Source organism: Carassius auratus, chromosome 9 (assembly GCF_003368295.1).
Source record: "Carassius auratus strain Wakin chromosome 9, ASM336829v1, whole genome shotgun sequence".
Lineage (NCBI taxonomy): Eukaryota > Metazoa > Chordata > Actinopteri > Cypriniformes > Cyprinidae > Carassius > Carassius auratus.
The window spans coordinates 18,373,725-18,399,876 of record NC_039251.1 but is presented as its reverse complement, the minus strand read 5'-3'; the positions used below and the strand labels follow the sequence as shown (position 1 = coordinate 18,399,876).

At 40.5% G+C, this 26,152-nt stretch overlaps 3 protein-coding genes across 3 annotated transcripts; all 3 read right to left on the bottom strand.

Moving 5' to 3' along the window:
* Positions 1 to 707: 707 nt before the first annotated feature.
* Positions 708 to 1,660, bottom strand: LOC113108587 (gamma-crystallin M2-like). The gene is made up of 3 exons (XM_026271789.1): positions 1,625 to 1,660; positions 1,146 to 1,388; positions 708 to 1,018 (listed from the first exon to the last, which is right to left on the bottom strand). Exons 1-3 carry the CDS (start codon positions 1,634 to 1,636, stop codon positions 746 to 748), a joined length of 528 nt encoding a protein of 175 aa, XP_026127574.1. The 5' UTR covers positions 1,637 to 1,660; the 3' UTR covers positions 708 to 745.
* Positions 1,661 to 13,747: 12,087 nt separating this feature from the next.
* On the bottom strand, positions 13,748 to 14,650 carry LOC113108585 (gamma-crystallin M2-like). The gene is made up of 3 exons (XM_026271786.1): positions 14,621 to 14,650; positions 14,289 to 14,531; positions 13,748 to 14,083 (listed from the first exon to the last, which is right to left on the bottom strand). Exons 1-3 carry the CDS (start codon positions 14,648 to 14,650, stop codon positions 13,811 to 13,813), a joined length of 546 nt encoding a protein of 181 aa, XP_026127571.1. The 3' UTR covers positions 13,748 to 13,810.
* Positions 14,651 to 23,633: 8,983 nt separating this feature from the next.
* Positions 23,634 to 24,592, bottom strand: LOC113108597 (gamma-crystallin M2-like). Its single transcript, XM_026271799.1, has 3 exons — positions 24,536 to 24,592; positions 24,170 to 24,412; positions 23,634 to 23,943 (listed from the first exon to the last, which is right to left on the bottom strand). The coding sequence occupies exons 1-3, from the start codon at positions 24,539 to 24,541 to the stop codon at positions 23,671 to 23,673; spliced, it is 522 nt and encodes a 173-aa protein (XP_026127584.1). The 5' UTR covers positions 24,542 to 24,592; the 3' UTR covers positions 23,634 to 23,670.
* Between the last annotated feature and the right edge of the window lie 1,560 nt (positions 24,593 to 26,152).

Below are 26,152 nucleotides of genomic sequence, written 5' to 3'. Positions count from 1 at the left end.
ATCTAATTTAAATCAGAAACTGCTCATGATGCATCTCTGTTGGATCATGATTAAAATGCAGTGGTTACATATTATTTTAAGTAGCTACAGAGAGTTTGGCCTGTAATAGATTAAATAAACATCTTGTTCATGTTCTCTTGCTTAATATATTTTTTTAAACCAATAACAAGAAATGCAGGGACAAGTGTTTAGCAAAGAATTCAGGATCAGGTTCAATTGTTGAAGCTTTTTATCATCAGGATGTTGTTCACTGCTCCACTCAATTGGCAGTTGCAGTGCTCCTTAATATTCAGGGGGTACTCATAAATTTCTGTTGGTGCTCCTAAGTTTGTTAGGTTGCGAACACCGGTGCTATAATTTTGAGCTCTGAATATGGTAAACAGAAAATGAGGTTGGTTCTTGCATATCACAAGCGTTTTTGGACTCCCACAAAAGCATAGATCTGAAGTGTTTTGGTTCAGCATTGACTAAAAGGTTTATAAGTCATGTAAGAATTGATCCAAATTTAATCACACAAATGTTTCAATAATATTATTCAAATGGACTTAACTATTATGCCTAGCTTGGTTGTACTCATAACTTGAATAATATTATGTTCAATCTCTTTTTGTATTTTACTATATTTATTTGATTGGATATTTTTATGTGGATTATTCATTAATACAGCTGAAATATTTGCATTAAAGAATGTTCAAAACAAACGTTTAGTGTTGTAGAGAAATTATTTTATTGACCCTTTAGAACTCTAGTACCAGGAGTCCATGATACGCTTCATGCTCATGAATCTCATGCCACCCATATTGCTGAAGCTCCTGTACTCTCCAGGCCTGAAGTACCACATCCTGCCTCTGTAGTGGGGCTGCTCATAGAAGAGCCAGTGGCCGTCCATCACATGACAGGACTGGCAGTGAGACATGCGATAACGGTCCATGATGCTGTCACAATCATCAGTCAGCTCGTACATCTGACCCATGAAGTTCTCCCTCTCATATATCCTCATTCTGTAGGATCCCCTGTACTGTAGTGGAAGAAGTTGTCAGTGGGTGATCTTCTTTTAGCAGTTTGTAGTATCTATTCTGAATGTGGATTAAAATAGATAAAATTAAGGTCCTTTATTACAAATGTAAAATGTTTGAGGAACTTACCATGGGGATCATACGGCAGGACCTGATGCATTCATTCATTCCAAACATAGACATGTAATCGGCATATTCTCCTCTCCTAAAGAAATACTGATTTCCCATGTAGTTGGGGCGATCATACATCATCCAGCATCCACTCTCCACTCTGCAAGAGTGACAGCGGTTCATGTAGGAGGAGAAGTCACCACAGTCGCTCATACACTCATAAGAGCGACCCTGGAAGTTCCTGTCCTCGTAGAAGATGACCTGAGACAAAAATAAAATGTTCAGCATTAACTAAATTGCTGTTTATTAACAACATTACCCAACACGATATCCAATTGAATCTTCAAAAAAATATTTGTTGTATTGAAATTGTAGGGATTTGTTTTATATCAGTTAGAGAAGAAAAGCAATCAATTATCAGAAAAGCAAAAAAATCGTGTAGTTTAATAAGATTTTGAGAATGTTAGAATTTTGAGAATTCTTTGATCTTGGCTTACCTTTCCATGCATGGTTGCAGTTGTGATTTTTCCAAATTCACTACTGTAATGACAGCCTGATGCCTTATTTATACCATATGGACTCTGAAAGAATTTGTATTCCTATTGTTTAAAAATGCCTTAGTCAGCTGCATGGTGTAGTGAGTTGTACAGTTTGCTACTACAGACCTGAAAGGGTTATTATTTCAAGCCTTGTAGTGGAGAATATTATACATTTCTGCTTGTAAAGCAATTCCAGAGGTATGAACACACTTTAAACACCCAAAATACAGGTTATACTAAGTACACTTTTGTAACCTTGGCCTGTATATCTTAATCCTCTTCATCCTCTTCATAAGGCCACATGGAGGAAGTTAACAAACCTGTATTTTTATTAATGTTTTAATGTTTAAAAATTTATTTTTAATGTCAACTTATATATAAGAATACATTTGAATCTCAATAAATTAATAAATTAGTGAAACTTGTGTATTAAATAAATTCAATGCACACATTTAAAAAGACCAATTCATCTTAATGTGAGACAAAATCATCACGGTTAAAACAATCAAGGACTTAATCTACTTCAGTCTGTGAAGCGATGTGAAGCCATTTGCATTTTGAGAGAGAAAGAGAGTGCGCTGTGATTCATTCACTCTGTTTATGAAATTATGTCTCACAGATACTTTTTCAAATTACTTTATCAGTTATTTAGGTCAAGGTCAACTTTATTTATATAGCACCTTTAAACAACATTGCCCAAAGTGCTTCACAGTAACACAATACAATGATAAAATACAGTTATTTAAGTTTAAAAACAACTTTACCCATAAAACCAAATAAAAATCAGGAATAAGAATTTAACTCACTAAGATCAACATATCCAACACTTAACGATAGGCCTAAGAAAATAGATAAGTTTTCAATGATGATTTAAAAGATAAAAAAGATGATAATCTATCAGATTGAGGTAACAAATTCCACAGCTTAGGGTATATACATATATATATATTTATATGCATAAAAAAGTAACTTATTTAAAAAAGGGAAACTTTCAAATATTCCAGATTCATTACATGTGAAATAAAAAATGATTTTTTTTTTTTTGATGATTATATATATATATATATATATATTTTGATGAAAGTTAAAAAATCCAGTATCTCAAAATATTAGAATATTTATATTTGAGTTTATTTAAATGACGATCCCTACAGTATAAATCATTGACACCCTCCACAAAGAGGGTAAGTCACAGAAGGTCTTTACTGAAAGGGGTGGCTGTTCACAGAGTGCTGTATCAAGGCACATTAAATGCAAAGTTGACTAGAAGGAAGAAATTGTATAGGAAAAGGTGCAGAAGCTACAGGGATGACCACGAGCTTGAGAATACTGTCAAGCAAAGCTGATTCAGACTCTTGGGAGAGCTTCACAAATAGTGGACTGAAGCTGGAGTCATTGTATCAAGAGTCACCACCACTGTAAGGGAAACAGGTCATTTTAGCTCAAAGGGAATCATTTATGATTTTATAGGGAATTTGGACAGAATCACTGTTTTACAGCTGATCAACTGAATAACCCTTCGATTCACTAAAACAGGCCATACAACATCAACTCTGCATGGATGTCAATATCTAAAATATGGTGAAAACACTATTTATTAGCACAATAACAAGATCGGCAGTTTAAGACATTAACTTGTAAGCACAAAACACAAGTTACTTATCTTTTCAATATAAATAAGGCTTTATTGGATAAATCTAAGACATATAAACTAATCATGAACACAAGCACACACACAAGTTGCAGAAAGTGAGGAAAGAATGATTTTGAGAGAGTGAAAATGTGAAATCCCAAGATTATAGCAATATGTGCAACTGCATAGACCTTGACATCCATCATTCACTTAATTAACCCTCACATTGAGTTCCTCAGTGAGGTTAACATTTACAAACCCGATTCCCAAAAAGTTGGGACACTGTACAAATTGTGAATAAAAACACAATGCAATGATGTGGAAGTTTCAAATGTCACTATTATATTCAGAATACAACATAGATGACATATCAAATGTTTAAACTGAGAAAATGTATAATTTTAAGGGAAAAATAAGTTGATTTTAAATTTCATGGCATCAACGCATCTCCAAAAAGTTGGGACAAGGCCATGTTTACCACTGTGTGGCATCCCCTCTTCTTTTTATAACAGTCTGGAAACTTCTGGGGACTTAGGAGACAAGTTGCTCAAGTTTAGGAATATGAATGTTGTCCGTGTCTAATACAGGCTTCTAGTTGCTCAACTGTCTTAGGTCTTCTTTGTCGCATCTTCCTCTTTATGATGCACCAAATGTTTTCTATGGGTGAAAGATCTGGACTGCAGGCTGGCCATTTCAGTACCCGGATCCTTCTTCTACGCAGCCATGATGTTGTAATTGATGCAGTATGTGGTTTGGCATTGTCATGTTGGAAAATGCAAAGTCTTCCCTGAAAAAGACGACATCTGGATGGGAGCATATGTTGTTCTAGAACTTGGATATACCTTTCAGCGTTGATGGTGCCTTTCCAGATGTGTAAGCTGCCCATGCCACACACACTCATGCAACCCCATACCATCAGAGATGCAGGCTTCTGAACAGTGCATGATAACAACTTGGGTTGCCCTTGTCCTCTTTAGTCCGGATGACATGGCCTCCCAGTTTTCCGAAAAGAACTTAAAATTTTTATTCATCTGACCACAGGACAGTTTTCCACTTTGCCACAGTTAATTTTAAATGAGCCTTGGCCCAGAGAAAATGCCTGCGCTTCTGGATCATGTTTAGATATGGCTTATTTTTTGACCTGTAGAGTTTTAGCTGGCAATGGCAAATGGCACGGTGGATTGTGTTCACTGAAAATGTTTTCTGGAAATATTCCTGAGCCCATGTTGTGATTTCCATTACAGTAACGTTCTTGTATGTGATGCTGTGCTGTCCAAGGGCCCGAAGATCACAGGCATCCAGTATGGTTTTCCATTCTTGACCCTTAAGCACAGATATTGTTCCAGATTCTCTGAATCTTTGGATGATATTATGCACTGTAGATGATGATAATTTTTCTCTGAGAAACTCCTTTCTGATATTGCTCCACTATTTTTCGCTGCAGCATTGGGGGAATTGGTGATCCTCTACCCATCTTGACTTCTGGGAGACACTGCCACTCTGAGAGGCTCTTTTTATACCCAATTATGTTGCCAATTGACCTTATAAGTTGCAAATTGTTCCTCCAGCTGTTCCTTATATGTACATTTAACTTTTCCAGCCTCTTATTGCTACCTGTCCCAACTTTTTAGGAATGTGTAGCTCTCATGAAACATTTGATATGTTATCTATATTCTATTGTGAATAAAATATAAGTTTATGAGATTTGTAAATTATTCCATTCCTTTTTTACTCACAATTTGTACATTGTCCCAACTTTTATATAGTTCAGCTAAGATCTCGAGGTACCTGCCTTGCATGTTTAGGGGGTTCCCTTGTTGTCCTCCTTGCAGACTGTGGTTTCCAAAGTTTGTTGATAGGCTGGAAGTCCAATAGTCCAAAAGTGGCATCTTGGGAAGCCAATGGTTGGGCGTTGGCTGAAGTTGTGGGCTAATTAAAATTTTGATGCGAGTGCAGTCAGAGTTGGACTCAAAGAGAGCTTTGTGCCAAAACTTACCTCAAAACACAAAACTCTCAATGGAAAGAAAATAAATTAAGTAAAAGAATAAAAGGATGTAACAGCACTGATTGTTTTTTCTTCTCATTGCAGCTGGCATTCAGGCTGAAGCATGCTATAGCGATGCTCAAAGAATGCAAAAAGTGATGGCAAAAAGCAGCGGCTAAAAGCATTATCTGATGGAGTCCTAAGTTTTTAAGCTGGGATGTTGGACAGATCCCAAATGGTGTCTTGACCAATTAGACATTGTCTTAGCTCGGGTGTTGCTGTTTCTTGTCCCAATACATAAATCAACATGTTATCTTATCAGTCACACGGTCCAAATTTGTATAATTTGTATAATTTGAAAATAGTTTCTATAACCAGAATATAATATATTTAACAAAGTATTGATTGATAGAAATGTTTAAACCATGAATCTTCAAACACATAACTACCTAAGATGAATCAAGTGCATTGCAAAAGTAATTCTTTAAAAAAAAAATCATTTTGTAATGTTGCTGCCTTTTGTTAAACTGCTTTAAATTGATTTTTTTCCACATCAATCAATCACATCTGCACTACATACACCATATTTACAAAGCAAAAACAGAATTGTCACAACTTCATGAATTCTGTGTGCTTAGGGTCATTATCCTGTTGGAAGATGAACCTTCTGCACAGTTTGAGTTTCTGAATGCTCTGGACTGGGTTTTCTTTAAGGCTATATCTGTATTTTGGTGCATTGAACTTTTCTTCTACTCTGATGTGTTTCTTCTACTCTGATAAGTTTGTTTCCATGTGATTTTTTGCGGAATGCGATATATCCTCTCGAGCAATCACAGTGCACCATTCTACGCACTGTAAACAATAACAACCAATCACAGAGCACCATTCCGTGCACTTTAGACAGTAATGGCAGCACTTTGAATACATTTGGCATCTTAGTTTTACTCATCTACTGTACTTTGTACTTTGTGATCAACAAACAAGGGCTGCACGATAAATCAAATGTGACTGTCATCCGCATATTAACGGTAAATTTATGGTGAATATGGTGCTAAATTTACAAAGTTGTTCTTTATTATCTATAACAACTTGTACACTATACATTTAGCAACATATGCATTTATTTACTTGCTGTTAAATATAATTAGTTGTTTGGTTAGATTACTATTACATTTGTTTATATATATTTTTATATAAACAAATCCAATAGTAGTCTAAGCAAACAACTAATTATATGTAACAGCAAGTTAAGTAAATAATTGAATATGGTGCTAAATGTATCATATAAAAGTTCTATATCATCTATCTACATATCTGTATCTGTATCTGTATCTCTCTCTCTGTCTCTCTTATATATATATATATTATTATTATTTTTTTTTTTTCATGCATAATGTGAATGCCCAATAATTTTGTCCTATTAAATTAGGTAAGGTAAAGAAATTTTATTATATTACCCCAACTCTACAGTCTCTTCACTGGCTACCTATTAAGTTCTGTATCAGTTACAAATTATTATTACTCACCTATAAGGCCCTTAATGGTTAAGCTCTTGCGTACCTAACTAAGGTCACAAAATGCTGGACTTTTGGTAGTACCTACAGTAATATAGCAAAGTCCACTAAAGAAGGTAGAGCTTTTTCGCAATTGGCTCCCAAACTCTGGAATAGCCTTCCTGATAATGTTTGGGGTTCACACACACTCTCTATGTTTAATCTAGATTAAAATCACATCTCTTTGGCCAAGCATTCAAATAATACGTCTCATAATTTTGGACTGCAGTTATAACTGATCAAATGCACATTATAATTATTTAGCTTGGGTTAAAGTAATTCGTTTTACTTGATTGGAACAGCAGCTACGCTGATTTTGTCTCTATTTGTTTCTCTGATTTGCCACGGGATGTAACTAGGATTTACACAAGCTGCAGTCTGGATCCAGAACACCTGAGAAGAGATGATGCCAACACCTCAGAGGACCTCTGATGATGCCAACCCTGAAACAACAGACAGAACTATCAAATTTAGTTTTTGTTTTTTGTTTGCTTAGTTTGATTGCGTGTTATAATAATTACTGTTAATAGTGTCCATCGCCTGTTTGATTACGTCTTTAATTGATTTTTCCGTACATTTCTGCCATATGTAAATAAACTGAAACTCACCACTGATTGTTACAAACACGCCAGGTTCCGCCTCCACACAATCACAGCGCACACCCTCACCTGAGTATTAGATCACATCCACCTGCTCCTCATTACCCACTCATCAACGCTGCACTACAAAAGCCACACACACGCACCCAGTCTTTGTCCGGTCACATTCGCGACAAGATCATTCCTGTATGCTTACTATAAGGACTAACTCCTCTTCTACTCTCTCCAGAGATTTTCTCCGAAAGACCCAGTTCCCCGAAGTGTGCGTGTGTGTGGTTCACCGTCCCTCCAAGAAGTCACAGCCTTACCTGCATGGATCCAAACTCCTTGTCACTCTTCACTACCTGCTCCTCTGCTTGTGTCTTTATAATAAAACATCTTCATCTGTTACTCCTCAGCTTCCCGAGTGATCCATAACAGATGACCGGACCTGCACTGCCAGGCACAAGCATGAGCCTCACGGACCACTTTCAAGATCTGGTTGATGCACTCTGTCGAACACTCATGGCAGCCCCAGCATCTCCTCCACCAGCGAGCACTTCCGCCGACCCTGTCATCACTTCCTCACCTGCCGTGCACGCCAGTCCCATGGCCAGGCCAGCGCCCTACTCTGGCTCGGCGGAGGAATGCAGCGGATTCCTTCTTCAGTGTTCACTGGTCCTGGAGATGCAACCACACTTGTATCCGACGGACCGCTCAAAGGTAGCCTTTATCATTTCCCAATTGCAAGGCAAAGCACTACTGTGGGCAGATTCACTCTGGACTCAAAATAACCCAGTTATCCAGTCTTATTCTAGCTTCATCGACCATTTCCGTGAAGTTTTTGGCAGACCTGCTTGGGATTCTTCTATTGGTGAGAAGCTATACAATTTAAAACAAGGAAAAATGTCTGTCAATGAATATGCCTTGCAGTTCAGGACTCTGGTGGCCTCCAGTGGATGGAACGAACGGGCTTTGCTGACGACCTATCGTCAAGGACTGGAACCCCGAGTGCGGTTGCATCTCGCTGCATACGAGGATACCATCGGCCTCGAGCGATTCAACCAGATGTCCATCCGCTTTGCCACTCGTATGCGACATGCTTAGAAAAGCACCAGGGCCAGGCGTATTCCTCCACTCCACTCTGCCGACCAGAGAATGTCAGCTCCCCAGGTCCCATCTCCCTCCAAACTGGACTTCTGCATCATGAGGAGATCCATCTGCTGGTTCTGGAGGAATCCACCGCTGACGTTATTCTAGGGCACCCATGGCTGGAGCAGCACAACCCCGTGATTTCCTGGAAAACGGGCGAGATCCTGAAGTGGGGCGAAGCCTGTTTTCAATCATGCATCTCTGGTTGTCCTATTCCAGTTGAACATCCCTCTGAACCACTACCAGTCTACTCCACATCTATTGAGAGCCCTGTCGAGAACCAATTCATCACCATTACTCATTGCTACGCCGCCTTCAGTGATGTCTTCTGCCCTAAGCAGGCCTCCAAGCTGCCTCCACACCGGCCGTGGGACTGTGCTATCAATCTGCTGCCGGATGAACCAGTGCCAAAGGGAAGGATATACCCCCTATCCATTCCCGAGGAGAAGGCCATGGAGGAAGATATCAAGAAGGCGCTGACCCAAGGGTATATTCGTCCATCTACCTCCCCTGCTGCTTTAAGCTTCTTCTTCGTGGCTAAGAAGGATGGAGGTTTGAGACCATGCATTGATTACAGAGCACTCAATAAAATCACTCTTAAATTCCGGTACCCACTTCCCCTCGTCCCTGCTGCCCTGGAACATCTCCGTGGTGCCACTGTGTTCACCAAGTTGGACCTCCGCAGCACTTATAACCTCAACCAGATACGTGAGGGGGACGAGTGGAAGACCGCCTTCACCACCCCTACTGGCCACTTTTGAGTACTGTGTCATGCCGTATGGGCTTGTTAACGCCCCCTCCGTATTCCAGGACTTTATTCATGGGGTGCTCCGGGATTTCTTCCACAAGTCTGTCCTAGTATACATTGACGATATCCTGATCTATTCCTGGAGCTTGGCAGAACATCAGCGCCATGTTGCGGAGGTCCTGCAACGCCTGAGGGACTACCAGCTCTATCTCAAAGCCGAAAAGTGATCCTTCCATCAGCCCTCAGTGCAGTTCCTTGGAGCATTCCATTCCCTCCTAGGTGTGGCCATCAGCCTGTCCTCCGGCTATCACCCCCAGTCAAACGGGCAGACGGAGAGGAAGGTCCAGGAGATCGACGCTTCCTCCGTACCTTCTGCCACAGTCACCAGAACTCCTGGAACCAAATCCTGGGGTAGGCCAAGTACGCACAAAACTCCCTCCGTCAACCCACCACCGGACTCACCCCCTTCCAGTGCGTACTCTGCTACCAACCACCTCTGTTCCCCTGGTCAGGAGAGACCTCGGATGTCCCCGCCATCGACTACTGGTTCCCGGAGAGCGAGAGGGTCTGGGACGCGGCTCGCCACCAACTACAGCGGGCATTTCGCAGACGCAGGACGACAGCCGACCTTCGCCGGTCCGAGGCTCCCCACTACCAACCCGGTCAGAAGGTCTGGCTGTCCACCCGGGACATCCGCCTGCGTCTACCCTGCCGCAAGCTCAGTCCCAGATTCATTGGCCCGTTCACCATCACCCAGCAGATAAATCTGGTCACGTATAAACTCCAGCTCCCTCCTGAGTACCGGATTCACCCCACATTCCATGTGTCAGTCCTAAAACCTCACCATCCTTCTGTTTCTCCCTCCACAGAACCTGGTGAAACGGAAGCCCCCCCTCCTCTCCTCCTAGATGACGGCACAGCCTATACAGTCAAGGACATCCTGGACTCCCGGTGGCGTGGTGGGCAGCTGGAATATCTAGTGGACTGGGAAGGATACGGTCCAGAGGAACGTTCCTGGGTCCCACGCAACGACATCTTGGATCCCACCTTACTTGATACCTTCCATTCCATTCATCCCAATCGACCAGCTCCCAGGGGAAGAGGACGCCCACCACGTCGTCGGGGTCCCCGGCCCTCAGGAGCGGGCAGTGGGGAGGAGGGTACTGTTACAAACATGCCAGGTTCCGCCTCCACACAATCACAGCGCACACCCTCACCTGAGTATTAGATCACATCCACCTGCTCCTCATCACCCACTCATCAATGCTGCACTACAAAAGCCACACACACGCACCCAGTCTTTGTCCGGTCATGTTCGCGACAAGATCATTCCTGTATGCTTACTATAAGGACTAAATCCTCTTCTACTCTCTCCAGAGATTCTCTCCGAAAGACCCAGTTCCCCGAAGTGTGTGTGGTTCACCGTCCCTCCAAGAAGTCACAGCTTTACCTGCACGGATCCAAACTCCTTGTCACTCCTCACTACCTGCTCCTCTGCTTGTGTCTTTATAATAAAACATCTTCATCTGTTACTCCTCAGCTTCCCAAGTGATCCGTAACACTGATAATCTACTACTAAATATCGTTGAAACTTCATTTTCTGTAAAGTTGCTTTGCAATGATTTTGTAAGAAGCGCTATACAAATTTGATTATGATTGTAGTGTTGCATAGCTTGTCAGTGTTAATGTTTTTATTAAGGCCATTTATGTTTTTGTTAATACAGCACATAGCACTAGTCAACTAAATGAATGTAGCAAGGCAAAGATTAATATATGTTTTGAAGTTAGGGAAATTTTTGAATTTCTGTGGTCTAATGTGATATTGTTGTTCATGTTCTTGTTCATGGTGAAATTTCATTTTATTGCTGTAATTAATTTTGTACAAGATGACCCGCAGAATTCATTTTGGAAGCGATGACTGATGGATGTATTTTTAGTCCAGTGCCTGTATATTTCAATATGAAAAATAACTTTCATATTGATTCAATGGATTTATTGCATTTGAGAAAAAAACGTAGCATGGAAACCATTTTATAATAAATCTTTTAATGTTATTATAACCTAAATATGCTATGTGAAAGTTTGAAACAGAAAATAGTGGTTTTCATCTGGCCACTTTCTTGGTAAAGAAAACACAGTTTTACTCAAATTAAGCAAAATAAGTGCTTCTTGGAACCAAATACATGTGAAGGCAGTTTCTGTGCCATTCTGTGAATGTGGAGACATTCTGTGAACATGAGGATGTGCTTTGTGAGGAATAAAAGTTTTAGAAGGTGCCTGGTCTTTGTCCTGGGTGGAGGAAACCAATCTGAGGAAGTCTTTAGCTCATGATTTCTATCACGGATTAACATGTGATGGTCATGCTGTGCATCCGTTTGACCATTGATCTTGGTTACTTGCCCCAAATTTGACAAACTTGTAATTGTCAATAAGTGTTCTTTTGTTTAATGTTGAAAGCTGTTTGAATCTGCTAGTTTGTTAGGCTCACTTCAGACTCATGGCACCAGGGAATCGTGGACAGATTTATGACATTGTTTGTTATCCTCTTTTTTTTGCCTTTAATTGTGACAGGATAGTTTAGAGTCGACATGAAGCAAAAGGAGGTGGGGGGTTGGGGGAAAGGTCCTTGATTTGGGATTCAAACTCATGATTGCACAAAGGTGCTGCATGTCGACATGATGCAGAGAAGGCTGTTGGCGCCAACATAACCTTGAACTCTTTATCATGTTCCTGAACAATGTGTGCAGTGTGCATTGTCCTGTCCTGCAAAATGAAATTACCTAGTTTTTCCAACCTTTTGAGAAATTTGGGAGTAAGTAAATAAAGCAGAGTTTACTCCTGTGTCTTCTGGCTGAATTCAAATTTCAGTTGGATGCAGTATATTAATGTCCTCTCATGTCCTCAGTCAATTTTTGGACTTGTTTTAATTTGCCTTCAGTGAGGAAAATAATGGACATGTTTTGAGAACATGACTGTTCCTGTTGGATGTTTTGGTTGTTTGTTTGCATGTGTTTCTGTCTAACTAGTTTTTGATTTTCTTTATATTGCCCCTTTTTCTCCTGTCTCACCAGCCCATGGCTCACAACCTTTTCTGATCACAGGCTGCTCCAGCCACTGAACCTTCTACTACTAATGAGTTTGCTGGGCCTATAAGCACATATTCTGGATCTATTGGTTGCTGGCTATTGGTTTATATTGTCATTTTTGTGCCTTTTACCATGCCCATCTTGATGACCCAGTAGCCTTGCCTACTGCTACAGCCCTGAAGCAGTGCGAGACATGTTGGCACTGTTACAGCCCATCAGGCACTTGCAGGGTGGGGGAGTGGTTTTCCCTTTGATGCCCAAAATGCCCTTTTGTAAAGGCATGTTTTTTTTATTTAATTTTTTATTAAACGCCTTTTTATGAAGGCCTGCCACAATCTAACTATTAGTAAAATAAATTAATAATAATTTAGCCATAAACAAAATTATCCACACAATGACCTTTCACTTGACGATCTCATATGGGTCGATCACTCACGTTCAGACACCTACCAGATGCCATCAATAACGTCCGCAACTGCCAATAAGTGGAGTTCTCAGCATAGCAGTGTGTTTGTTTACTCATATTATTCAGTTATTATTGAATTTATTATTACATGAAGAGATCATGCACTGCTGCATCAAGGGGCTATGATATTTTTGTTCAATATTTTCCTAATGACAATTTTATGATTGGTTTATAAAGGCTACTATGAAATCCTTTTTACCATTTTTATAACATAATAAGGCAGGAAATATATTTTATAGTTTCTATACCAAATAATATGTCAATCAGTACTGCATTATTCATATAGCTTGTTTATTACCTGAAGATAACTTGAAAAAACACACATAAACCACATATTTCCCAGTTGTGTGTTTATTGTCTTCACATTTCATTGGTAAAAATGTATTACAGCAGATTGCCAGATGCCTTTGTCCATATTAGGGATTTCCTAAGTTATTACTTCTATGAATCTGTTTTGGCTTTCTGTGCGAGAGCGCCCTCCAGCTTTGAATATGAATGAAACATGCACTGCTGTGTTTAGAGCTTTGTAATGTTCACATTGCCTCATTTTGAATATGGATAAAATGCCAAGTCATGCATAGACTATCTTGTCTCTTTGAATTTAAATCTAGATTTAAATCTAGAAACCTCTATGTCAGCGGTTCTCAATTCCAGTCCTTTGTTAACACCCCTGCTCTGCACATTTTGAATGTCTCTCTTTGTTAACACACCTGATTCAGATAATCAGCTTGTTAGAAGTGAGCTCTGACTGTGTTCCGATAGTCGAAGATGGTCTGACCCAAACTGAGTGTAGATTGGAACTTGATTGGAAGAAAACTGACTGAAGTTGCAAGATATCTAAAGAATTAAGCAGTTTTAGAAAAATATTTTTGACCTCTAAGTGCTTTGATCAGAAGTATTTTATTGTTGAATAACAAATTTTCTCACATTAATACAATTTTTTTTTAATAGAAGGAATCATTGATGCGCCTTGTGCTCATGAATCTCATGCCACCCATATCTCTGAAGCTCCTGTACTCTCCAGGTCTGAAGTACCACATCCTGCCTCTGTAGTGGGGCTGCTCATACATGAGCCAGTGGCCGTCCATCACATGACAGGACTGGCAGTGAGACATGCGATAACGGTCCATGATGTTGTCACAGTCGTCCATCATCTCGTACATCTGACCCATAAAGTTCTCTCTTTCATAGATCCTCATTCTGAAGGATCCCTTGTGCTGCAAATATAAAACAGAAATGTAAAAGTTAAATGGCTAAATGCTAAGTTGTTGTGAGAGCATGTATGAATGAATTGTCTCTCCTCAACCACCACCATGAGTGACAAGGGCTAGTTGATGGAATTTGGCCAAGACCCCTACTCTTTACTAGAAGAGCATTTAGCAGCCAGTTCTGTGGTAAGTCAAGTATGTATTATTCTCTTACCATAGGGATCATACGGCAAGATCTGATGCAGTCACTCATGCCAAACATAGACATGTAATCAGCATAGTCTCCCCTCCTAAAGAAATACTGATTTCCCATGTAGTTGGGACGATCGTACATCATGAAGCAGCCACTTTCCACTTTGCAAGAGTGGCAGCGACTCAAGTAAGGAGACATGTCAGCACAGTCACCCATACACTCATAAGAGCGACCCTGGAAGTTCCTGTCCTCATAGAAGACCGCCTGACGAGATTAAGCATAAGGTTACAAAGAATTTTAGGTATGCATTAAGTATACATATTGCATTTAGAGAAAGGGATGCCATTACTTACCCTGCACATGCTCATGCCTGCTGTAGTCATTTTTTTTTATTTTTTTTTTTATTGTTATTATTTGATACTCTTCTGTTTACACAGCTCTGTTGTCCCGTCAGGTCTCACCCTTACTTTTATACCCGGGCGAATTGAATAAAACTGTGTGCATGCTATTGAGATTGAAGACAACCTCATGACTCAGCAGATCAGTGTGGAAGCATTCAGAGTGCATTCATTGTGGTCCATTTTGACATAACCTACAGGTCGTATACGCTTTCCACAATATTGTTTTCAGACATTTTGAAATATGCTTTTTTCAAAGTCTTTCTTTTTGTAAAAAACAACATTGATCAAATAAATCTGTTTAAATAAGGCCTGTTTATATAGCTACTGCATTACTATTGGCTTTTAAATCTCTTGTGTGGTTAGACTTTTAATCCCTAAATAATGCTTTAAATATTAGACATAATAAACTATTAACTCTAGAAAAAAATAACATTATTAAAATTCTTCTAGTTGGAGTTTATAATAGCAAAATAAACATAAAAAAAAATACAGCACAGACATTTGATGTATTTGGAATGTTTGCACACTTCATAAACACCGCTCTCAGTCAAATTCACTGATTTCCCTTTTCCCTATATTTGTAATTTTAAGTTAAATGCTTCCTAGGTGTGTATATAAAGCACTGTTGATCTTGTAGTATAACCCACTGGATGTAATATATGAAGAAAACCCAAGAAGGCACATGTACAGGCCTATCTGAAATTTGCCAATGAACATCTAAGTGATTCAGAGAAGGATTGGGAGAAAATGCTGTGGTCAGATGAGACCAAAATTGAGCTTTTTGGCATTATCTCAACTCACCATGTTTGGAGTTAGAGAAATGATAACTATAATCTCATGAACACCATCCCTATAGTCAAGCACAGAGGTAGAAACATGCTTTTGGGCTGTTTCTCTGTTAAGGGATCAGGATGACTTCGCCACATTGAGGGGCCAATGGATGGGGCCATCTACAGTAAAATCTTGGATGGGAACCTCCTTCCCTCTGCCAGAATACTGGAGATTGGTCATGGATGGGTCTTCCAGCCTGACATACTGCCAAGGGAGCAAAAGGAGTGTCTCAAGAAGAAGCACTTTAAGGTCAAGAAGAAGCCTAGCCAGTCCCCAGACCTTAAACCTTTAGAAAATATGTGAAATGAAGCTGTTAAATACCCAAAGCAGTCCTTATTGGAGCAATAAAAAATACTGCAGCAATCCTCAGCTCCCACACCTCATGAGCCAATGACACACGGCAGGCCTCAAATTGATAAGTGTGGTAAAACAATAACTATGGCCATCACTTCATTAAATTCCTCTTTACAACACAGGAAATTATCTGAGAGTTAGAGAAAGAGCTCACTGCAAATGCAAGAAAATTTGTTGAGATTGTAGTAAAATAATGAGCTTCAAGAGGTAATCACCTGAAATATATATATATATATATATATATATATATATATATATATATATATATATATATATATATATATATATATATATTATATTATATATTATATATATTATATATATTTTTTCCAGTAATTTTAGCAGATGTGACATTTTGTGTAAGTCACACTTAATAATTAAGAATGGATGGACTAACAGAAAAAACAGTCCCTCTAACATTTCTATTCTATTTTCTGCCATGTTTGGCCTGTAGATGTCAGTATAAATTCAAACACGAGGCAAAGAGTCACTCTAACATTACTGACTGCACCTTTAATCAGTTTATGTGATATAATGAACAAATAAACTGAAACTGCTACAGTTTTCAGATCTGAAGTAAATAATATCTTGCCTGTGAGGTATTTAGTGTTTAATAAAATGTTATTTTATTTTATGGTTGTGTTTATCTCATGAGCCATTTTTGAGAGCATACAAACGTGACACTGTAATGACACTGAAATTAGTTTCATGACACATTTATTTATTTATTTTTATAGAGAAATGTATTCTTTAGAATGATAAAATATTTGTACCATGAGTCCATAATACGCTTCATGCTCATGAATCTCATGCCACCCATATTGCTGAAGCTCCTGTACTCCCCAGCCGTGAAGTACCGAATCCTGCCTCTGTAGTGTGGATGCTCATAGAAAAGCCAGTGGCCATACATCACATGGCAAGACTGGCAGTGAGACATGTGGTCCATGATGCTGTCACAGTAATCTGTCAGCTCGTACATCTGACCCATGAAGTTATCCCTTTCATAGATCCTCATTCTGTAGGATCGGCCGTGTTCCCTATTGTATATGAATGCCTGACCCAGCAATACAGTGCAGTAGCCTTTTAGACTGTCAGTTGTGTTCTCCATTCTACATGTGACTAGCTCATACTGCCCAACTCTTCCATTGGTTCCTTTTTTTTGCACAGAAAAGGCTTTGAATTTAGACATGTGGTGGACACATCCAAAATACCTGGAGCTTGGTAGTTGCTCTTGTATTTTGTGCTGTCATATTTTAATAATAAATTATGACCAAATGCCAAACCTTCTCTTTGTGGTGCTTCTGAAGTTTTATTTTCCATTTTTTTCAAGCATTTTCAGAATTTTCAATGGCCCCACCACAAAAACATAAAAAAATAATATCAAATAAAAAAGAAAACATAAACATAACACTTAAATTGCATGCAATTATACAAATAAATGCAACATAACAATGATACAAATAAAATAAACAGTGTTGTTTACAAGGTTTCAGGTAGGTCTAACAGTAGTATTCAGGTACGGAAATTGAAGAAAGTAATCAAATGTAAAATGTAACACTTCATTGATTTTACTGTATAAATGAAATATGTTATATTAATATTTATTTATGTTACAAGCTTAATTATTTATTCAGTAAGGAGCAGAGAATAAAATTTCTCACTGTCTTCCGTTAAGGACACAGCAGCAGAGATGTAGTCAAGACAGCCTTCTGGCGAGTGTTGGTGTCACGGCTTTTCTCAGCGTGCTGCAGCTTCCACTCTGCGGTCACGCTGCAACTCCTCCTGGGATGCTTCAACATTTTAGTGTCTAAAAGAGCAATTACTAAAAGAGCAATTACTAAAAGAGCTCCACGAGTGTCTTGCCGTCTTTTTAAAGATGTCTTTTCACTCGTGTGTTTCTGGATGTGGTCGCTTCTTGGCTCCATCTGATGGTCACGATCACTGCATCACTTGCCTGGGCCTCGAGCACTCGTAGGAAGCATTCATGGATGACCATTGCAAATTCGTCAAATGAAGAGAAGTCCCCCTCCCCATGGCCCGTTCTAGTTCCTCCGCCTAGAGGAGGACTACTTCAGCTCATGGCCAGGGTGATCTGAGGGTCACAGTGAGGGCTTCCCCGCCAAGCATGTCTCTACGGGTCATTCACTCCTCCAGTGCATCGTACCCTCTGGTGTACCGCGATGTGGATGTGAAGCCTTGGACAGGGTGGGGCCCAGCACTTCATCCGGCCCACCAGCTGATGACCTGATATCGATAATTGCATTAGAGGATGAGCTAGGCTCTGGAGATGAGGATTCAGTTGCACAAAAGTCACGGGCAGGCCCTGAGTCAGATGATGCTCACTCTGGTGGTTCAGGAACACCACCTTAGCACCGCTTCTTGGACTCCCCAATCTCTCAGGCTGGCCTCTTCGGCAATGCGGTGGAGAGTATTGCCCAACAGTTCTCCTCCGCACAGAAGCAGACAGAAGCAATAAAACACATCCTGCCCTGGCGGCGTGCTGCTGTCAACACCCTGCCACCAGCTGCAGGCCCTCCGTCTGCTCATTGCCTGATCACCAGGGTACCCTCCTGGTGCCTCCACCTCCGCTCCAGCCCAGCCTCAGCAGCAGCCTTCACACCGGCTGCGGCATGGAGCTGGCACCAGTAAAAGCGAGTCTCAGGATCCTGCTCTTCAGGAGATGGTGGGGGCACAGCTCCTTTCCCTGGAAGAGAGTCGTAGGAGAATCTTTTGCTTTTTTGTACTCAAACATTCAATAAAAGAGCAGTTTCCTGTTTCTCTAGGTTTCCAATAGGGTCAAGATGGCAGTGCATGAGGCTCAGGCTCAACACTCCTGTCCCCCTCTCCTTTCACCAGCAGGCAGCAGGGCCATGTTCGAGAACACTTTGCCTTCAGACACGCCCCCTGTCCAACTGTGGAGCCAGGTAGGAGTCGTGTCACACACTCAGACCCCACTGCGGGACGCTGTGCCTTCCAGGTCAGGTTCCTATGCTCCACCTCGCTGCCCAACTGTGGGTACATCGATGGTTCCACTAGTTCCACTTGTTCGATTTCTGGGGACCTGGCTTGCGCTCCCCAGACCATCTTGCTGACTCACGAGAACCATCAGACTCAGCTATGCGATTCAGTTCACCCGGTATCCTCCCAAGTTCAGGGGCATCTGGTTCACCTCTGTGATGGACAAAGATGCCCCCGTCTTGTGAGCCGAAATCGCTGTCCTGCTGGCAAAGGATGCGATAGAGCCGGTCACTCCAGCCGAGATGAAGTTGGGGTTTTACAGCCCCTACTTCATTGTACCCAAGAAAGGCAGAGGGTTACAGCCAATCCTGGACCTGCATGTTCTTAACTGGGCCCTTCACAAGCTCCCATTCAGGATGTTAACGCAGAAACGTATCTTTCAGTGCATTTGTCCATGAAATTGGTCCACAGTGATTGACGTGTACTTTCATGTCTCGATTCTCCCTCAACACAGGCCGTTTCTCTGCTTCACGTTCGAGGGTCAAGCGTATCAGTACAAGGTCCTTCCCTTCAGGCTGGCCCTGTCACCTCATGTCTTCTCCAAGCTCGTGGAGACAGCCCCCGTCCCATTGATGGAAGGAGGCATTTGCATTCTCAACTACCTCGACGACTGGCTCATTTTGGCCCAGTCCTGAGCTCAGTTATGCAAACACAGGGATGTGGTACTCAGCCACCTCAGCCGGTTGGGGTTTGCCTGGGATGTGCATTCGATGCTGAACTGCCTGGAATCGTTCCGGAGCAGGAGGGCAGTTCCACCAAAACTGTTTCAGAGGCTCCTGGAGCATATGGCATCAGCTACCACTGTCATGCAGTCAGACCTTGCTTTTCTGCACACAAGGGTCCCTCTAGTGCAAGTGTCCAGGCATGTTGTTGTCTCAACAGATGCCTCTGCCATAGGCTGGGGTACCATGTGCAACGGGCATGCAGCATCAGGCACCTGGCCAAGGTCACTTCGGGTGATCTGGAGTCACTTCAGGGATGCTCATGTAGACCTGTTTGCCTCCCCAGATACGTCCCAATGCCAGCTGTTTTATCCCCTTTCTGAGGCGACCCTCTGCATGGATGCGCTGGCACACAGCTGGCCTCTGGGCCTTTGCAAGTATGTGTTTCCCCCAGTGAGCCTTCTTGCACAGATGCTGTGCAAGGTCAGGGAGGACGAAGAGCAGGTCCTCCTTAGCATATTCCTCTGAGGAAGGATCTTCTTTCAGATCAATGGAATCTCCATGTGTGGTCTCTGGATGGGACGTGGAGGTTCTAGGCGGTTTACCTCCAGTGGTGCTAAACACCATCACTTCACCTAGAGCACCCTCTACGAGGCACGCCTACCCACTGAAGTGGAATCTGTTTGTCAATTGATGTTCTTCCCACCAAAAGAACTGTCACATGCGTTTGGGCAAGGTTAAGATTGCCTAGTGTGAGTACACACTTACGATGTGTCTGGAGCCTGAGACTTGAGGGCATATTCTGAGATTTGTGTTAATGTCTCTGTTAGGAGCATCCATATTCAGTGCTACACTGTCACTGTGATTAGTCAAAGTGTCAAGGCTCCACTCATGCTTGATCCTATTCAGTCCCATCATCAGTCCCTGCAGCAGGAGAGGCGTGGTTCAGCGAAGTCTGCGACAAGACAGAACTGGTTTCTCAATGTCAAGGATACTTCCTTGGTAGGACTGATCCTTCCAAGTCACTTCCTTCAGAGGCTAGGTGAGACTCCTCTTTAGCATACGGAGAACACATAAATGGAACAGGCTAGCAAGTGCACGTAATTGCATCATTACATCAGTGAAAAGGTCCGTTTGAATAACGCTGTGAATGGTATCATTTAAATTACTTTGGACAACTTAATTAGTTATTTATAAAAAAAATGCAGATGACGCAACCAATTGTTAAATGACAGGCCCGGTTCAGTTAACCATTTGTATTTGTTTAATTTACAATATCAATACGGTAGTAATTTGTACTGGCATTTAAACGTCAAACTTTACTTAATATTTACTACAGTTATTGTCGGGTCTCGGGGCTAATCACCTGTCTTTTTGGTGTGTGTGTGTGTGTGTATTTGTGTGTGTTTGGATCGCTTGTCAGCTCACCACGTCTACCTGTTTAAGTTTTCCCCGCCCTCCTTGTTTCTTCCTTAATTGCTCGCCACCTGTTCTCTATGTTCTTCAAATTTTTCCCCTTTATCATTCCCTGTGTTTCTCTGTCTATTGTCAGACTGTTGTTACTCGTTTCAATAGCTCTGGTCTTCTAGCTGTTCTTGGCACTCACCTTGTCGTGTCTTGTCCTCAGGCTCCAGTGTGTTTAGCTGATTTCTCTGCCCCCTGTTCTTACAAAGTGCAGAGCTCTTGGAAGCTTCCAGTCCTCATCACTCCGGTTTCAGCGGACATACGAATTACTGTGGAACGTTACTCATCGGCTTTGATTCATATGCTTCGACTATTCATCCAGTCACTACGAGTAATCCAGTGAACGTGACTCATCTGCTCTGCTTCCTATGCTTTAAATAAAGCCTTGTGTAAACCCGCATTTGAATCCTGCCCATTTCTCCTGACAGTTATAACAAATGATTGGTAACGTAAATAAAAACCGTTAACGCTCCGACTACGTTAACGTTCGACATTTTAGAATTTTTGAACTAACGTTAGCAAAGCTGCGCGCATGGGATTGTGGGTGATTAAAGAGCGCGAAGGATACACATATGCATCCTTTCCTGTGTATGGGATATTCTTCGAACGAAGGACTCAGTCCTTGGTTGAAATTCCGAGGATCCTCAACATTGGAACAGTCCTTCTACGGATGTCGATGACGTAGCATCCTCGAAATACTGGCTTCCGAGGATCCTTCCTTGACATTGAGAAACACCTAGAGAGCGAGGAGATGAACTGCGGTAAGTGAGTCAAGTGAAGAACGATCAACACCTGGTTCTCGTTGCAGTGATTGGCGTGGGGAGGTGATATATAATCTGTTTGGGAATGAGTGGAAAAAAGAGAGAGAGCTCGTCGGGACGTGGAGGCAGGAAGCCAGCAAGATAAATGCTGCAGAGTATTGTAAAATGGAAAAGTGTTTGGATGTGTGTGCCCATGTGGCGAGATTTGTTTTGTTTCATTTTATAATATAAAATAAACTATCCACGAGCCTCAGAAAGCCAACCCCGATCTCCTTCCTCCTCAGCCAAACAAACGTTATATTATTACACCGTGGTACTGTTTATTAGTGATTACTTTGATCTGCAGGATCCACATGCCTGCTCTAAACACGCTGCCTTATGCCATGGATAGTGTTTGTGACAATGAAAGTGTGTAGCCCTGATCTTGCGAGATTGCAGGTGGAGCTACAGTATCTCCAGCTTGGCTTTGCCTCTCTAATATGGGTATTATTGTCTGTAGAAATTCTCACTGGCCATGGACATATTTAAATGCTCGGTTGAGAGATGCTTGTGAGCCTTCTCTCCCAGGGTGTCTGACAGTGGGACTTTATCTTCTCAATTCGCTTGTTCTCATTTGCTTCGAGACCACTGGTATTTACCTGCCATAGCGAGGATGATCGAGAGCAGAAATTACATGGTTTCAGCACAAATGTAAAGAACTCAAAAGAGCAATTCACTGTGTTTATTCCCACTAAATTAAGTGTGTGTGCTGCACAAGTAACCCATTCTGCCAGCGGATTTCCCATTAGAATGCATGACTGTACACCCTTATAAACCCCTGACATGTTGCGTTGTCTCAACATTGTCCTTGACAATTATGTCAATTCCCAGCTCATTCAGTACAGTCATCACAGAGTTAAAAAGTGATTCCTCTGGCGTGTAATGGGAAGAAATTCAAGGAAGCACTCCAGCATTCTATGGCCGTTCATCAAAAGCTGCATCCTCCAGAGGTCGCATTTGCAGGCTGCATAACCCATTTCTGGAGGCTATCATGCTATTAAGAGAAATGTCCACTGATTATCTCTAAAACACAGGTTCAATATGTAAACCCTGGCAGTTTTTATTATGTATATCTAGGTACTTATTTCTGTGTTTTCTTTGTTTTTATTACATTGCTTCTAGTATGTATCATGGTGGTTCAGAATTCAAACTAAACCCAACCCCTAAACCTGCCCTATAGTGTTAACAAATGTAAAACTGATGTAAAAACACATTTGTTGAGGCAACCTTGCCATTTCAACTTCTTTACATGTACATTTGAACCGCTTTGTCGAACCATGGTTACATGGGATTCGAACCGGAGCTCCTCGCCTCTGAAGTTCATCTCAGTACTTCGTGAGCTACAGAAAAAACCTAAAGCTTCTGAAAACCAATGGATATAAATCTGGATATGTGTGATGCTAACGTTCAAAAGCATCAGTTTTCATATCTTCCAGCATATTAATATTGTTTTGAAGTCATAACATGATATTGTTCATGTAATTGTGCAAAAATTACGCTTTATTAATTGAAACTCTGTAAATTTGAATGAAAAGGAATAAAAAGTGTTTACTGAGTTTTACTGCCTCTACTGTTAATTTCTTTTGGAAACTGCAGTGATATGTACTTATTGGTACGTATTTCGCGTCTTGCGAAAACTTGCCCCCAGATACGTATTTGCCATGAGACCAGGTAGGTTTTTGCAGACATGCATGTTCAAATTGTGTATCCGTTGCACATACAATATTATGATACTATATTGATACCATATTAATGAAAATATAAATAAATAAAATACAGTGACAGTACAACAGTACTGTGCAAATTTTAGCAATAATGATAATTTAGACAGTTTTATGTTGTAGAGAAATTAATTTATTGAAAGATTTGAACACTAGTACCAGGAGTCCATGATACGCCTCATGCTCATGAATCTCATGCCACCCATATTGCTGAAGCTCCTGTACTCTCCAGGCCTGAAGTACCACATCCTGCCTCTGTAGTGGGGCTGCTCATAGAAGAGCCAGTGGCCTTCCATCACATGACAGGACTGGCATTGAGACATGCGATAACGGTCCATGATGCTGTCACAATCATCCATCATCTCGTACATTTGACCCATGAAATTCTCCCTCTCGTAGATCCTCATTCTGTAGGATCCCCTGTACTGTAGTGCAAGAAATGTCAGTTATGTTTAAATTATTCAGGAAGAATAATTATCACATGTAACCATATCTTCAGCAGCACTCTAGGTCTGTCTCTCACAGATCATCATTCTGAAAATATCTGTTTCTTTTCAAGTTGAAAGATTTCTAAGCAAATGGTTACGAATATATTTAGGACCTTTTTCTATTGTCAATTAATAAATATGTCAGCAGGTTCATAGAGCTTACCATAGGGATCATACGGCAGGACTTGATGCAGTTGCTCATTCCAAATATAGACATGTAATCAGCATATTCGCCCCTCCTAAAGAAATACTGATTTCCCATGTAGTTGGGTTGATCATACATCATCCAGCATCCACTGTGCACTCTGCAAGAGTGACAGCGGCTCATGTAGGAGGAGAAATCGGCACAATCGCTCATACAGTCATAAGAGCGACCCTGGAAATTTCTTTCCTCATAAAAGGTGACCTGAAAATTCAAAGTTAATTTCTTAGATGTTTTAAGTAAGAAATACCACATTAAAGTATAGCTGTAAATAAATTGAAAAAATTAAGTTAAACTGTATGGAATAGGTACTGGAACAAGGTTTACCTTCATGGTTGCGCTAGTTCCACAAATGAGAAGCTGAAGCTGAAGCTGAAGCTGAAGCTGATTCTGCTTGTTGACCAACTGCTGTCACCCCTACCTTTATACTTGTCCAAGAATAAAGAATACACAGCCTCTATTGTTAGTCAATTCCTGACTGTGCAATTGGAACAGAGGCCATTATAGTTAAAACATAGTACCGGTATGTATATTTTCGTCATCTCACAGTTTTAGGAATCTAGAATTTCTTAAGTTTTTATTTGCTAAATGAAAGAACTTGAATGTAGAACAGAAAAGAAAAACCTAACAAAAAGTGTGTCAATTCATTATCTTGTTTCAGAGTTTTCTTTCATTATTTTTTGTTTGTTTGTTTGATCTTAGTGGTACTCTTTTCAATGCTTATGGGAATCTATCTTCTCATTGCCCACCTTTAGTTGAAGCAGAGCTACATGACTGATCCATTTTAGTCCAACTGTAATTTAATTGGAGACCTTTTTATTTCTTTTGAGACCAATTTTATTATGTGCCTTTTGGATTAATTATTGTAGTCCTTGTATACACTTGAGGTTTTTGTTATATTCTTTTTGTGTCTGTTGCAGGTTATAATACTAATAATTTCTAGAGGTGTTTTATTATTGTTATAATAATTATTATTATTTATTTATTTATTTTTTATAGCAGTTATTGCCTCTTGTAACCATCTGTAAATTTTCTTGCTGGCTATTTATCCTCTAGCAAGTATTTCTCTTAAATTGATAAAAAACTTTTCCCAGTGGTTAACTTAATTTTCTGCACACCATGCACACACACTCTACATTAAAGAACAAGAGCTGATGCACTGAAAAAGCTATCAAACATGTAAGCTGGAGTTGTTCTATAGCAGTCTCCAAAGCGATAAATTCTGCTAAAATATATGTGTAATACAGCCAGTCTGTTTTCTTTCACACATTTACTCTGTTTGCTGTGACTAAATCTGCAAGCAAACCATGACATTTTCCTGATTTGTGCTCATGTGAAAATTTAATAATTCTGATAAAATATTTTAAAATGAAATTAAAATGACAGTAATCCTGATTAATAAATGTGGTTATGCTATTGTTTTAGTGATTACCATTTAAGGATTATCATGTAGCACCTACATTCGATTTAGCTTCTTAGCTCACTAGTCCTGGATTATATATTCATAGCACATTACATCCAGCACTTGGGCTCATACTACTGCTTGCCGGGAATCTCACCATTCCTCTTTGGCATAATGAAAAGTTCTCAGGATTTGTAACTGAAGAACAGTTTAATATGAAAAAGTCTTAAATCCGTTAGGAACCTAACTGATCCCAGTTATATTTAAGTAGTTTTGAATGGTAGACCTTCTGTCATAATACGTTGTTTATTTATTGTTCTTAAAGGGTTAGTTCACTCAAAAATGAAAATTCCCTTGTTGAAAAAAACAGCATATGCTGGTGAGGTATTTTTGAAATATGACTGCTGGTCATGTGCTGGCCTTAATCTGGTCCTAAGAAACGAATTCCTGCTCAGGACCAGCTTATTACCAGCACATGACCAGCAGCCATGTTCCAAACATACCAAACCATCATATGCTGTTTTGTTTTTTTTTATTAGAAA